General features: G+C 39.8%; 1 protein-coding gene across 12 annotated transcripts in view; it reads left to right on the forward strand.

Moving 5' to 3' along the window:
• PPP1R12B (protein phosphatase 1 regulatory subunit 12B) overlaps nucleotides 1-15,632 on the forward strand; it is a 220,127-nt gene that overhangs the window by 88,311 nt on the left and 116,184 nt on the right. For 8 of the 12 annotated variants that reach the window (XR_014303700.1, XR_014303701.1, XR_014303702.1 and 5 more), the window contains 2 exons: nucleotides 1,584-1,763; nucleotides 5,323-5,505. Coding sequence is in view for 8 of the 12 variants with exons in the window: in XM_082701996.1 (XP_082558122.1) it covers nucleotides 1,584-1,763; nucleotides 5,323-5,505 (363 nt within the window). In the remaining 4 variants the exon portion in view is untranslated. The remainder of the gene's footprint in view (nucleotides 1-1,583; nucleotides 1,764-5,322; nucleotides 5,506-15,632) is intronic. The other 4 variants (XR_014303703.1, XM_082701999.1, XM_082702000.1 and 1 more) reach the window with 1 other exon arrangement.

Below are 15,632 nucleotides of genomic sequence, written 5' to 3' on the forward strand. Positions count from 1 at the left end.
TGGATGATTGGTTGGCTGCCTGAGAAACAGCCTTTTGCCATAAAATATGTGTTTGGGTTTAAAACTTATTTCCACTGGATTGAAGGAATCTTGTCAACTAGTTAATGTCAGAACATGGGAACTAGCAAGCTATAAAACAAACAGCCACTGTGGCCTTTGGATGGTCTTCAGTTCTACAGGGGTAGTGGGTAGTTCAGTGATCTCACTAACGCTTCATTATATATACAAACTCGGTGTTTTTGGCTCAATGAAGCTATTACTTACCTGTCTTCAGGGCTAAGGTCTTAGTCTGTCTAGACACATCATTACCTCTTATGGTTGCATCCAAGACCAAGAAAACTTTTCTAAGAAAGTAACATTCTAGATCTAGGAAAGAGAGAAAACCACATTTAAATTCCATGTATGTTGTTACATTGTGGTGGGGTTGTTCTTTTTCACCATCCAGATCATTAACACATGGGTTGAGGGAGTAGCATCTGGATAGATAAATAGATAGGTAGATACAGTTGGCATAATTATGGTAAACAGAGGAGAAAGGAACTGTTTCTGTTTAGGGTAGAAAGCATGCTTAATTATGAGTTGAAAGATCCACAACTTGCTTCATGCTTTGGATTTCCAAACCTCTGTCACCCTTAAAGCATTTTTTGATTATACAAAATCTCATTTTATGATCTTTTCAAAAGGGAAGAATTATATGCTATTGCTATTTAAAAAAGAAAGTGTGAGAAGATACGTGGCCATCTTGGGCTCCACCAGTCCTCAGCATACTTTCCATTTTCTTCTAGTTCATCTCTTGTCCTTGGGCAGAAATTTCTTTCCTGTGTCCCAGTAAAATGAATCTTTACCAAAGAAGGCTTCATAGTTTGTCTTGGTCACCTCTGCTTGTGTCTCATTACTATAATAGTCAAGACTTTTTAAAAAAAAATTCTAATCCAAATAATTTTTTGCTTCAATTGAGATGGTTCTTACTTATCTTCATTTGAAACAAAGGAAAGTTACCTTCTATAGCCCATGTGGTATTATGTTCTAGACTTAAAACCTTGAATCCTCCCAAGACACATTTTAGGCTAAGTAACCACAATTCTCAGAGACTTTTTTTTCCCCCCACAGAGCTTTTTTATTCTTCTCCACTCTTTAATTTTAAATTGCTACTCCAAAACCTCTCCAAATCCTTGGTCTTACTTTAGCTTCTGCACTGCTACTTCTGTATCAGGTAGACATTTGGGGTTGCATGATTTTTTGCCTTGGGGTTTGTTGGGAATTACTTTTTCTAATGAAATTATTCTATTTGCTAATATTTCGTAGCCCCTCTTCTCTTCCTATATACTACTCTTCTGCTTTCTCTTATTGCATATCATCTCTCCTCCATGTTCCTTCACTCTTTTGGATGATTGACAGATGCCTGCTTGCTGCCAGTGACACAGCTCTAGCTGGAGTTGATCACTCACTCCACTTCCCAGTTGCCGTACCCTCTCTTTGGTCTACATTCCTTTTAAATGCACAATCTTGGGGGGGAAGGTGGTGCTGGGAAATGGTGGGTGAGCAGCATGTCCTGAAGAAAGTGACTGTGTGCTGTTTTGCAGTGCTTCATTTGGTAGAAGTAGTGACCCCACAAGTCCCTACATTTCAGCCAATCGCAATCCATCTGCTACCTCACCCATTACCATTGGTTCATCTACCTCTCGGGGCAGCAAGTGGCAACCTGCCTCTTCTTGCCCTGCACCAATCAGTGCAAACACTACTGCATCTGTACACCATGGCAGGTAAGGCTTCTTGGGGCCATTTGAGTTACAGTCATCGAAACTCATGCCTCTAGATGCACATATGAAATTCGAACCAAAGGGACTTTGGCACTGGGGATACAAGTTTGAATTCTTTGTGAAAATGTCCGTGATTTAACAAGGATGTTTTGTTTGGACTTGTATTAGCCACTCAGCAGTTGCTCATTGGGTATATATATATCTTGGTACTTGGTGTTTAGGCATCAACTTAAAATGACTTCTGTTGTGTGATTCCTGTGTAAGGGTCATCCTATTATGGGAAAACACATATTAAAAATATCCCCATACTTCACTTACATTAATTTTCCAGTAATTGTGAGTAGGAATCTTTTCTACTTACTCTTTTTTTCAGAGTATGAAATACAAACCCGAATCAGAAGAAAAGCTAACTCTTGTTCCAAAAGCTTCCTATAGCTTTCTAAAAATTCCTAGTCAATGAGAGAATTTTGCTGGAAACACTGTGGGGGGGGGGGGGAGAGATTTGTGTTTGTCTGAATTTGTCTAGATTTATGGTATTCCTGGGGCAATGGTGTCTAGTCTGCCTAAGGGGTAGCATCAGGGTAGCATGGGCAAGGCTTCATTGTGAAAGTGCAACAGAACTTCAGCTGTGGTTTTGACTATGGCTTTTGACCCTGTATGTATGGTCAGAGATCTTTTTTACTTTGGGGTATGGCAAAGGGACCCCTTTTTGAGGGTTTGTTTCTAGAACTGACACAAAGAAAATGAAAAACAATGATGATAGTGTTGCTTGTTGCTGCAAGAACACTTGCTTATGGTAGTGCTTGATTGATTTTTGTCCATTTATTAGATTTCTTTCCTTAAAATAACTGGTGAGCATTGGTTGGCTCAGAGGGATAGCCTCGGGTTGGATTTATTATTAATAATACTATATAATTATGTAGAAATTTATTAGACCCTCACAATAATTCATCTGCACAGGCATAGTAAATATTATATCATAGATAAAGAAACTGAAACACAGAGAGTTTACTTGCTTAAGTATTAAGAGCTAAGACTAGGGAGAAATAGTAATGGCTGCCATTTGTTGAACCCTATCATGTGCCAAGCATTGGCTTAGGTAATTACAAAAATTTCATGAGCAATTGGTTTACTCCCATATAGCAGTAAATCTAAATAATTAAGGTTAAAATATGATAAAGGTTTATCTTGTTTTCTCTCACCTAAGAAGGTCCAGCAATAGCCAGGGCTGGCACCATAGCTTTGAAGTCATTAAAGAATCCTGGATCCTAATGTCTTTCTGCTTCACGGTCCTTAAATCATGCTTCCATTTCCATGGGTTGCCTCATGGCACAAAACAGCTGTTGAAGCTCTAGGAGTCATGACTGCATTCTAGGCAGGAAGAAGGAAGAAAGGGAGAAATACACAAAGAGGGAAGGCCTCTGAACGGAAGTTTCCCCCAAAGCACCAATTTCTACTGATGTCTCACTGGCTACCTCTAGCAGCCAGGAAGACTTTGGAAAATGTGAATTTTTAACTAAGTACAATGCTGGCCTCAATAAAGTCTGGGTTCTGTTAGGAAGAAAAGGAAAATGAATATGGGTCAGGCAACTCGCTATCTCAGGCATAAGTACATTGTTTATAAAGAGGCCTCCAGTATATGAAGTACCATTTTAATTTTATAGACATGGAAAGTGAGACCCAAAACCTATTCATCTGCTCAAGGTCACATATCTAGTAAGGAATCGAGGTAGAGTTTGAACCTGGATTTTTCCATGTCAGAGATCCTGTTTAACTATTTTGTTTCCACTGAGCTTATGTTTTGTTTTTGTCAATACTAAGTATTTGTCAATACTAAGTGTTCTTCATAAATTATTTTATTTAATTATCACAAGAGCCCTGAATTTTATGGTATCATTATTCCCATTTTACAGATGAAGAGACTAGAGAGGTTAACTTGGCTGCAATGTAACACCAGTGGTTCCAGAGCCTCTGACGCCTGCTTTGGAGCTTTTCCTATTCTGGCAATCTTTTTTTTTTTTTTTTTTTTTAAGATTTTATTTATTTATTTATTAGAGAGAGAAGGTGTGTGCAAACAGGAAGAGCAGCAGGCAGAGAAAGAAGTAGGCTTCCCACTGAGCAAGGAGCCCACAATGGGACTCAATCCCAGGTTATGACCTGAGCTGAAGGCAGACACTTAACTGGCTGAACTAGCCAGGCGTCCCTTCCTACTCTGCTCTAATATTCTACTTGTAAAATCGTATCACACATCCAAATAATAGTTCAAGTCCTATTCTGTAATTCAGTAAAATAAAATCCTTGGCATTTCTACAGCAGAAAAAAATCACAGAGAGAACAAAACATGTTACTAACCTAAAAAGAATGTCAGGTAAGATTTTGATAAATGTAATTCTTTATAGCTTTGTTGCTGGGTAATTATATTGGTATGTCCTATAGACTTATACATCTTGTAAGTCTGAGGAATTTAATTTCACCTTTTTTCTGAGTCATTAATTGCTTCTGGGGAAGTGGCTTGTGTTTTTTAGATATCTCTTCAAAACTGTTCTATTTTTATATTTGCATCTAGGTACCCTGTTTAGATTTTTACAATCTGATTATTGCTTTCAAGCTTATTCTAATGATGTGATTATTTGAAAATGAGCTTATAGCTACTTATAAGCATTTCTGGTAATTGTGAGTAGGTGAAAAAAAAAACAGATTTTTAGCATTCTTTATTTTCATTGCTTTTCCCATCTCTGTGAATATCAATTTTGGATCTCTGTTACCCCAGCAACAAGCTGTGACATCACAAATGATAGCTTTTTGGGTGGAGAGCCAATGGTTGCTCTCAACTCTTTGTTAAGAAACAAAGATCTTGTTTTCATGTAAATGAGTTTAATTATACAGCTTGCTGTTGGAAAGTCTGCAGTTAAGGTTACATATAGAATCTTAATAGTTTTTGTTTCGGTGGCTCATGTATACACTTAAGGATACAGGCAGTCAGGCCATTTGGTTAAATAGAGAGCAGTTGCTGAGCTAGGTGAGAAAGAACTAGACATATTGAGGTTGTATTTATCACATATATCTGGAATCCAAGAAGATGGTCATCTAATCTAGGCTGAGGACTACCACAGACTCCAACTGTCAAGAATTAAGGGGCAGGTGGAGATTAATATCGTAAGTGACTTTAGTGTTGTTTTCATGTGTGTGGAGAGGCCCTGCCTCTGTGTGTGCGTGTGTGTGGAGACCAGATGGTACTCAGGAATCATTTAAAGCACTCTTGCATATGTTACTATCTTCTTGTGCCATAGCTAATTTTTTAAAAAAATTTTAATCTTAAAAAAAAATTTATGAAATAGAACTCTTTGGGCAGAGGATATCATATTAAATGTATAATCATACTGTTCTAAGATTTAAGAGCTCAGAATTGAAAAAAACCAGTCAACCAGCAAATAAAATCTGAGCCAGAAGAGTCTCTAGTTAAACTTATCTCAAACCCTCTGTCTGTGTGCTGCTAGTGCTTTGTTATGTAGCATGCCTGACCATTCTCTTTCTGCTTGTGTTTTTGTGTTTTGGGTTTCAGGACTCCTTACAAATCCCAGGCTGACTCAACAACAGAGAAAACAGTAGACAATGTCTCTTCTAGCACCCCTCTCTGTGTGATCACTAATCGCCCTCCACCTAGCACTGCCAATGGGGTTACAACTGCCACTCAGCTCTCCACTCCTGGAACAGACTCCTCTGTGGAAGCCCGGGACAGGAGGAGGTATGTTCTGTACTGATTGCATTTGCGGGATTCTGCTTTGAGGTAGGATAAAGGAGTGGGTGTGAAGTCTTTCCCCCAATCCCAAATATATTTGTGAAAGTAGATCTTTATATTACAGTTTGGGTTTTCTATTTCGCCTCTGGGAGACTTTTGATGGAGCTCTTAATTATTTCTGATTATTTAACATAGATACTTATTCTGTTACGAATATAGGCATGTCTGTTTTCCACTTATCTTATAAAAGAAATCAGGGTCAGGCATGTTTTCCCCATTTTGTGATGGAGAACCTGAAGCACGGAGAAGGATCTTTTCTTTTGTTTTGAGGAGTCGATAAAGACTTTTCTGGCAGCAAAGAAAAGCAGTATCATGAAAAAGACTCAGAGAAATAAAGCTAGGATATCATTTTAATTTGTTAAAAAATACCAGAAAAAGAACTCAATAGTATATGATGATAGGTGGAATGGTAGGGACTGGTTACTGTACAATTTCTTCCAAGAAAAATTAGGAGAGAGCAGTCATATGTGGCACAGGAGAGGTTTAAGGTAGACGCTAAGAAGAACTTTCTGATAGCATTAGGAGATCTTGGAAAACGTGACCAAGAAAAATGGGACATTTTTCTCCACTTGAAAAAGTGAAAAAATAGAATGCCCTCCATTTGGCTGTTTCAGATCTACTTAAAAACTGAAGCCATACTTATCCCTTTTTTAAGACTGGAAAAAGAAGTGAAATCTTATCAAAATTTAAATTTCCGTCTGGCTTCATTTTCTTTTGAATATCCAAAGGAAGAAGATTTTATGTTTGTGGGTGTGTGTATATGTGTAATAAATCAAGAAGTCTTATCATCTGTAAGAATAACGAGTTAAACTTTTTAGATGTTTGTTTATTGTAAAGACAGTTCGAAGAATAAAATTCTGAGAAGTTGAAGAGAGATGTTAAGTGAGTTGAAGAATAATGTTTTTCTTTTTCCTTTCTTTTAATTCCTTCCTTTCTTTTTTCATTTCTTTATATAAAAATAAAAGGAAGTCAGTTTCCTGGGCTAACACATTATAGAGCGTCATCTTTTCATTGGTTTCCAGCTAAGGAAATTTTAATTAATCAGTCTTGAATATTTAATGTTTATAATTTAATAGCTCAGATGGAATTAAGGTATTATTAGTTTCATCTAGTTGCATTAATGCAAAATTAATTTTTTTCTGAATATTAGGTGAAAAAAACTCCCTTTAAAAAAATGCTTCTGGGCTGAGGCAAGTGTAAAATGAGTTAAATTCATCATTAAGATCATGATCCCTGAAAGGATGGCTAAATCAGGCTTCTTATCAAACTGCATTATTAAATACTCATTGTATGCACCATTATTTAGAGAAACCTAGAGAGATAGTTACTGTCTTCTGGGATTTTTATAACCTACAAACAAAATGTAGTGCCTGCTACAGATTGTAATTTTGTTTTAGAAGTTTTACTTAAGCCACAAATATTTATTGGTTACATACTGTGTACCATATATTGTGACTAGGACATAATTCCTCAAGAAGCAGCAAATAAAAGAATAGAAGAATTATATCAAAGCATCACTGAATTAAATGAATGTGGTGTATCAAGGTAAGTGCATTTTTAGAATGGTGCAAGATAATAGGGAGATATAGCTATTTATTAGATAACAAATAATCTTTATTAGACAAATAAGGTAATGGCACAAGATAAATAAGAAGATATTACATAAAGAGCTGTTGGACTCAGTCACCAGCATTCATTCTGTTCAAAATTTTATTGAGCATCGGCCATTGCAAAGTACTATGATGAACCTCGGTAATGCAGCAGTGAATGAGAAAAACAGTCTCAGCTCTTGGCAAACATATATGGTAGTGAAGAAAAACAAACACTAAATAATGTGATATATACTGTGAAGAAGTAGTATGAGTTGTTATGACCAAAGATCTGCCTACAGAAGACTTCCTTTCTCCTGTAGGATCGGAGAAGGTTATCTCAAGAGGATGATACTCCAAGTGTAAAGGGCAAATAACAGCTGGGAGAAGGGGATGAACATTCCTGCCAAAAATGTGACTGTTGAAAAGCCACTAAGGTGGAAAGGTGCTTGATCCTTTGGAGAATTTGGGGGGGGGAAAAAGATTTTATTTTTTTGACAGAGAGAGACACAACGATCTAGGGAACACAAGCAGGGAGAGCAAGAGAGGGAGAAGCAGGCTTCCTGCTGAGCAGGGAGCCCAGGGCAGGGCTCCATCCCAGGACCCTAGGATCAGGACCTCAGCCAAAGGCAGATGCTTAATAACTGAGCCACTCAGGCCCCTCCTTTGGAGAATTTGAGTGATGTTGTGGCTTTGGGGTAGAGAGTTAGGGAAAGAGCAGTCTAAGGCGAGGCTTGAGGAATAAATAGGAGCTATATAATGCAAAGTCTTAGAGCCAAGGACAAAGATTGTGGATATATATGTTAAGAACCATGATGAGCTACTGGGAACATTTTTAAACAGCTTTATAAAGATGTAATTTATATACCATATAATTTAAGGTATACAGTTCAGTCATTTGGGGTATAATCACAGATATGTGCAGTGATTACCACAGTCAATTTTAGGACATTGTCATCATCTTAAAAAGAAATCCCATACCTTTCATTATTGGCCCTCTTGCTCCCACCCCCATCTCCCCATTCCCTAGACCTCAGCAACCACTGATCTACTTGCTGTTCCTATGGAATTGCCTATTCTGGACATTTCATATAAATGGAATCAATATGTGGTCTTTGTGACTGACTTCTTTCTCTTCGAATAATGTTTTCAAGGTTCATCCATGCAGTAGCATGTATTGGCGCTTTATTCTTTTTTATGGCCAAACACTATTCCATTATGTGGATATACTGCATTTTCTTTGCCATTCATAAGTTGGTGGACATTTGGGTTCTTTCCACCTTTTGGCTATTTTGAATTATGTTACTGTGAACATTCGTGTACGAGTTTTTGTGTGGACCTATGTTTTTATTTCTCTTGGCTATATATGTAGGCACAGAATTGCTGAGTCTTATAGAAAATATCCCAAAAGCAAAAAGATAACATGACCTGACTTACATTTTTTTAAATTCTGGCTTTTAAACTCTGGTTATAGTAGTCCATATGAATTGGACATGGGAAGGATAGAAAGGAATAGATATGGGAGGACCATTGCAGAAGAAAGGTGCATGAGAGCGAGCAGCGGCTTGCCCAAAGGTAGTAGCAAAAGAGATCGAAAAAAGTGAATGGACTCGGCTTAGTGGGTTAAGCCACTGCCTTCGGCTCAGGTCATGATCTCAGGGTCCTGGGATCGAGTCCCGCATTGGGCTCTCTGCTCAGCGGGGATCCTGCTTCCTCCTCTCTCTCTGCCTGCCTCTCTGCCTACTTGTGATCTCTCTCTCTCTCTGTAAAATAAATAAATAAATAATCTTAAAAAAAAAAAGTGAATGGACTCGAAACTTATTTAGGAAAACGTTTAGCAACATGGTAGATGAATTTATAAGGACCCCTTTCCCATTATAAACATAGGAAAATAGAGTTGAGTTTAGAAAAGTGAAAGGAAACTGTGAAGTGACAAAAATGAGGAGAATCCAAAAGCCAGAATGGTTTGAGTGGCCCAGGGTTGGTATAAGACCTCTAGAACAGATGTCAGTGTCTGGAGGCTCAGATTTTAATGCCCATGCGTGGGTGTACGAAGTATGGCTTTGGACCTGACTAGGTCAGGAGCTGTAAGTAAGAACCCGTCTAAAGCTGGAGCTCTCGAAAGGCTGCCCAGTTCATGAAAAGGATACTTTGCCTGTGGCCTAAAGAAGTGTCAAGGATGGTGCCTATTCAAGGGTCTGAGCTGGGACAGAAAAGTCTTCTGTGGGAAATTTTTTACTACCCATATATATATGTGTGTGTGGAAATCCCAAGCCAAGAATTTTATTTATTTATTTGTTTGTTTATGTATTTATTTATTTATTTAAGAGAGAGAGCACAAGCATGTGCAGTGGGGAGGGATAGAAGGAGGGAGGGAGAATCTCGGGCCGACTCCATGCTGAGTGGGGAGCCCGATGTGGGACTTGATCTCAGGACCCTGAGATCATGACCTGAGCTGAGACCAAGGGTTGGATGCTTAACCCAGTGCACCACCCAGGCACCCCCGACCTAAGCCGAGAATTTACCATAGAAACTAGGTCTGCATTCTTGAAACTCTGAGGCCATAGGCACAAGCAATTTGAAACACATCAACAACCCAGGGTACAAAGGATTTCTATAAAACAGTTGCCTGCCAAAGACAGACTCACGTAGGAAATGAACCACTCTGAGGAAAAGTTAAGAGATGCAGCTTCTTAGATACTTAGCTACTTTTAGAAGAAGTACATGCAGATCACTATGTAGTAGAATTTTTGGATACAAATCAGAAACCTCAAACTATTACTTAATTTGGTAACAATAACTAGACATGAAACAGTTGTACTGAGGATAGACACATCTGTAAAAATGGCAAATTAATCAGAAGTGGTGCCTAGCATAAAATGTTTTGAAAACGTGTTGTTCCTATATAAAGTCCTATTTAAATGGGAATCCACATATGTAAAGCCGACTATCAACCCTTTATTGACAGAGTGCCATGTGCCAGGCACAGTTATTAGAGATACAAGTTCAAAGAAAAACGTCTTTCCTGCCCTTGAGTGTTTAAATTTATCTATTGTGGGAAGGCAAACAAGTAAATCAAATAATATAGTCAGTTGTTAAGTGCTCTGATAAGGATGTGTATAGATTGCTGTGGGAGCACAGAGGAAGGAAGACTAAATCAGACTGAGTAGGGTGACAGAGAAGGTATGCCAGAGGAGGTGAGTGGAGCTGAATTTTGAAGGCAGCTGGGAGTGAACTCTGAGTAGTAATAGGATGCTGGTATTTTAGAGGGCACACAAGAAATTCAACAAACAAGTTTAATATGCCTGAAGCAGGGAGCAGGCAAGGCCCAGTGTTGTATTCCTGAAAGTGTCTTTGTGAAGTAGATTTAGATGAATCAAAATTAAAAAAAAAAAAAAAAAAATCTGTGGGCAAATGAGTTTTTGAAAGAACGGCTAAACAGAGTTAAACAGAATTACTCCAAAGCCGCTTCAGAATCCTTCCTCTCAGGGGGCAGGGGTGGGTGGGGGGAGTTGGGTGAGGAAAGGGGAGTGTGGGGGTGGTTAGAATTTGCAGCATTTTCCAAATTTCTGTGTCCATCGAATAGTTCCGTTTTTGTTTTTTGTTTTTGTTTTTTTCCACAAAAAACCAAGACTGGTATCCCACTGGGTATACTTTGGAAATTGTGGAGCTAGAGAGGTAGGCAGGAACCAAACCATGTAGATTTTTGTTGTGCTATGCTGAGAAACTTGAACTTCTGTTTTCAAAGCTATGGAATACCATTGAAGTATTTTCAGCTAGGGAATGACTTGATCAAATAAAACATATCATTTAAGCCTTTACAGAATTAAAGCCATTTAGAATCTCTCCCTCTAGACAAACATAAGCTGAAAGAAAAAAAAATATCACATGTTTTGAAAACAGCTAAATTTTCCTTTTGAAAGAGCATGCTGGGTGCTAATTCTTCTCTTGAAGCTGCAGCTTTCTCTGTAATCAGCTCCTTGTGGAAGCATTGGGACTCCTGCTGAGAACCATGATGGAGGCCTGAAGCTCACATTCACAGGTCCAATTTGAAACAATTAGTGAACACTGGGATAAATGGGGCTTTAAAACTGGCCACAGGGAGACCTACCCAGTGGAAAAGCCATCTTCCAGAAAGAATCTCCATTTGCAATGTAATCAGAGCACATGGACTGAGGAGTACGTCTTGCCATTAAAGCCGCACGGCTGGCATTTCTTTTCTGAGAATGCTTAGTCCTAAGAAGGGGTAGATGGGTATAGACGGGTATGTGCGTACCGACTGGCTTAGGATGAGTCTCAGCTTTACACTGTGTGCTCTCATCCATTCATAACTACGGATACATGATTGAATGGACAGAGCTAGAGACAAAAGAAATAGATTATGATACCAAACAATAATAAACATGGAAATCTTAACATTAGATTTTTCAGAGGGGGCCAAGGGTAGCTTTTTCTTTTCTTTTCTTTTCTTTCCTTTTTTTCCCCTGTATTTTCCGAAGTTCCAGAGTGATAAAGTATTACCATTACAAGCAGGGCAGAGGAAGGAGAGCTTGAAAAAAAAAAAATTTAACTCTAGAAACCACAGTCTTTATTACGATGTAAGTCTCTGAAGATGGCCATAGTCACTGAAGAGTTAACAAAAGAGTTGAGTTTCAAGGTTTAAGGGGCGGGGTGCCTGGGTGCCTCAGTGGGTTAAAGCCTCTGCCTTCCGCTCAGGTCATGATCCCGGGATTCTGGGATTGAGCCCCGCATCGGGCTCTCTGCTCTGTGGAGAGCCTGCTTCCTCCTCTCTCTCTCTCTGCCTGCCTCTCTGCCTACTTGTGATCTCTGTCTGTCAAATAAATAAATAAAATCTTTAAAAAAAAAAAAAAAGCCTCTGCCTTCAGCTCAAGGTCGTGATCCCAGGGTTCTGGGATTGAGCCCTGCATCAGGCTCTCTGCTCAGGGAGCCTGCCCCCCCCCCCCCAATCTCTTTCTGCCTGCCTCTCTGCCTACTTCTGATCTCTGTCAAATAAATAAATAAAATCTTTAAAAAAAAGTTTCAAGGTTTGTAGGATTTTAGATAATTTATGATTTTGCTACATAAGCTCAGTGCAGGACTTTTGAAATAGTTTATTACTTTGAAGAAGCACATGATCTTGGATTTGCAAAGTTCCTTTGGTTTTCTTTCCTGAAAAGCTCAAGGGTGATTAAATGTATTCTCTTTACAAATGGAATTGCTGAGGCCCTAAGAGGTGGAATGATTTGCTTAATAGCACACCTGAGTCAGAGGCACAGTGGAGATCGTCACCCAGGCCTCTTTTTCCCTTGTCACTGAGCTCACCAACCATTTCTTTTGGATTTCAGAATAAAGGTTTTGATTCAGGGGCCCGTCCATCTTAGTGGGGAGCCCAGCACGCAGCAGTCTACCTCCATGGCACCCTAATCACTGTCGTCCAGTCTTTGGAGTGACCCTGAGGATTACAGAAACCAACAGGGTCATCTGATTGTAAAGGAGTTGATTTGACTGGCAGACAGCGGGACAGAAAGGGCGAGTGGCAAGCGGTTGGCAGACAGCTCTGCAGGGGCATCAGAGCCAAGCGGCAGCTGTCACAATAGCGTAGTGGCTGGGTTCATTTTCCAAAGCGCCAAGTTTTCCTTAGCAACAAAATGTAAACAGTCCCCTTGGCTAATTTTAGAGTCTGATAGTGTCTGCCTTTGATCCTCTTGCTGTTTCTCCTCTAGCTTTTTTGCCTCTCAACCCAATCCCTGAATTTTGCATCTTTCTTTTTTTAATGTATGCAACTTCGGTAAGAAATGAGATCTAGATTACAAAATACTACCACTTAATGCTGAGTTTTACATCTTTTTTATTGATGCTGTTTCCTTTTTTTAGAGAAACAGCCAAAATAGTTTTTCTCCACAGTGAGCTAAAATTGGGGGCGCCTGGGTAGCTCAGTATGTTAAGCATCTGCCTTCCACTCAGGTCAGGATCCCAGGGTCCTGGGATCCAGCCCCGCATTGGCTCCCTGCTCAGTGGGGAAGCATGATTCTCCTCCCTCTGCTCCTCCTCCCCGCTTATGCATGCTCTCTCTCTCTGTGTCAAATAAATAAATAAAATCTTTAAAAAAAAAAAAAAACTAAAACTAAAATTGTTTCCCTTCCCCAGATAGCCCGCATGCGACCGTGCTTGGTCAGGATATGGTCAGTATTGGCTGAGTCATATATACCACACTTACCGACCTTCTTGAATCCCTTGGGGTCCATGTAAGCTAGGTAGTTATTCCTGCTAATGTGAAGCTGTCAGCAAATTAATTTGGCATCGTCTTTGGAATGTTAGAAATTTAAACCAAGTATTTAAACTCTGAGTCATGGTTTTTTAAAGTCATTTGACTCATCTCTCTGTCTCCAGGCTAAAGACAGGCAGTTGTCCATTGGAAAAGGCGCCCTAGAAAGGGGATTCCACAGCTCCTCCACTCTCTCTCAGCTTTGATTCTAAAACTAGTATTTTTCTCTCCCTATCTAAAAGACTGCAAAGAAGCTGAACTTACTTCATTTTTCTCTACTGAGATAGTTCTTTCTCTTCCTAACTGTGACTGCGAACAGGAAGAGAGTGAAATGTGTATAGCAGTAGATACATTTTCTGCCCCCATCCTGGGGGTTTCTGGGTTGCTTAGGTGATGAGTTACTATGTTACCTTATTAGTATATATAGATTATGCTCTCCTGATTCCTTTCCTGCTTAGTTAGTGAGGTCAGTATCTGTTGTTTTGTAACCAAGGAGGCTCCAAACCCTGCATGCACTATTTGATACTGTTGATTCTAGGGTGAACATTTTTCACATTTCAATGTCTCTAAAGCCAGGATGTCTTACTGCTGGTTGTTCTAGTGCATGTGTGAATTTGGTCATAGGTATTTCATTACTACCACTGAGGTATGTGCATTGCTGGTACAAAGTATGTCTAAATCTGAAAGATCCCTTTCAGTAACTATTATACCAAGTGCTGAAAAGGTGATGAAAAAAAGCATGTGTGATTGGCACTGCTTTTTCTTTATTAGTGGTAACGTGCCAGTGCAGTTTACAATGGGCAATCGTTAGCTTTGGTGCAATGTGGTCCCCTTTAGCCAGTGAGAATGATGCTATTGATTTATATTTTAAAAACATGAACTGGAAAGTGACTGCTAATGCGTATGTGGTTTCTTTTTGGGGTGATGAAAATGTTTCAAAATTGATGATGGTGATAATTACATAACTGTGAGTGTACAGAAAACCACTGAATGGTACGCTTAACTGGGGATGGGAACTGTATCTCCAAAAAGCTGTTTAAAAATAACACTAAGACTATAGGTCCACAGAACTGTTCTGGGAAAGAAGACCTTGATGGTGCCTGCTAAGAGTTACTACGGTAAGATTTAAGGGTCTTGAATTTCCAAGTCTGTTATCTTTTCCCCTGTATTTCTGCAGCTAACCACAGCTGTTAAGACACAAACTCACTTCATTTTCCAGAGACAGTGGCATTTGTCACATAATTCCTCAGCACACCACTTAACAGTTGAGGAGTGGAGCTTTAAAACGTTCCCCTACCCCTTCGGGACACATGCATTCCAAAGAAAGGACAAGAATCTGTTCCCTGGTGCGGTAGAGCCTCTAGTGGTTCTGTCCCAGTTCCCCAACCACTTCAGAGTAAAGTGAGCATTCACCCAGCACCTGCTACTCAAAGCCCTTATCAGCTGTGTTTTTACAGTTAATCTCCTTCTGATAAAGTGGTTCTTTTTTCAGAGCTGTATTGGTGACATGTGGGAGGGACCAAAATGTTGTGCCCTCTCTCAAATCCCCCTCCCCTTTCTCTCCTATGAGTTGATTTTCCCATGTTGGAACAATCTCATAAAATGAGCGCTGGTGTTTACTAGGTTACTAGGGAAGGACAGTCCAAGGAGTGGCCACCTGTTTGTGAAAATTGGGCTTCTGGGAAGCTGCTGCACAGGTGTGTGGCAAGGTGTGTCTCAGGTAGCTTGACCTGCTCTCACCTAGAATGATTTGATCTGGCAGTGGAGTTCCTTACTCTTCCTGGTTTTATGGAAATCCGAGGCACAGGAAGTTGATCTTTGTGTTCTGGGGAATTGAATCAAGCCCCTGCCGTAATTTACTAGCACCTTCTGTGTTTGGGAGCTAACTCGGTATGCTGAGTTGAGACATCAGGAATGGGCATGGAATAGCAGAAGCAGAAGGTAAAATTTCTTTGCTTGTTGGCTTTGATGTCCTAGATGTGTGTATCTACCCTCCGTGCTCTTCCCTTCCTTATGGTCCTTTGGGAAGCTGACTTGATTGCATACCTTGTGTTGGTGGTGGTGTGGTTGGGAGAAGAGGGAGAGGGTGGATGTTTAAGAATAAGATGTACATGGGTGCCTGGGTGGCTCAGTGGGTTAAAGCCTCTGCCTTCAGCTCAGCTCATGATCCCAGGGTCCAGGGATAGAGCACCACATTGGGCTCTCTGCTCAGCAGGGAG

This window comes from Mustela nivalis (genome assembly GCF_964662115.1).
Source record: "Mustela nivalis genome assembly, chromosome: 16".
Classification (NCBI taxonomy): Eukaryota; Metazoa; Chordata; class Mammalia; order Carnivora; family Mustelidae; genus Mustela; species Mustela nivalis.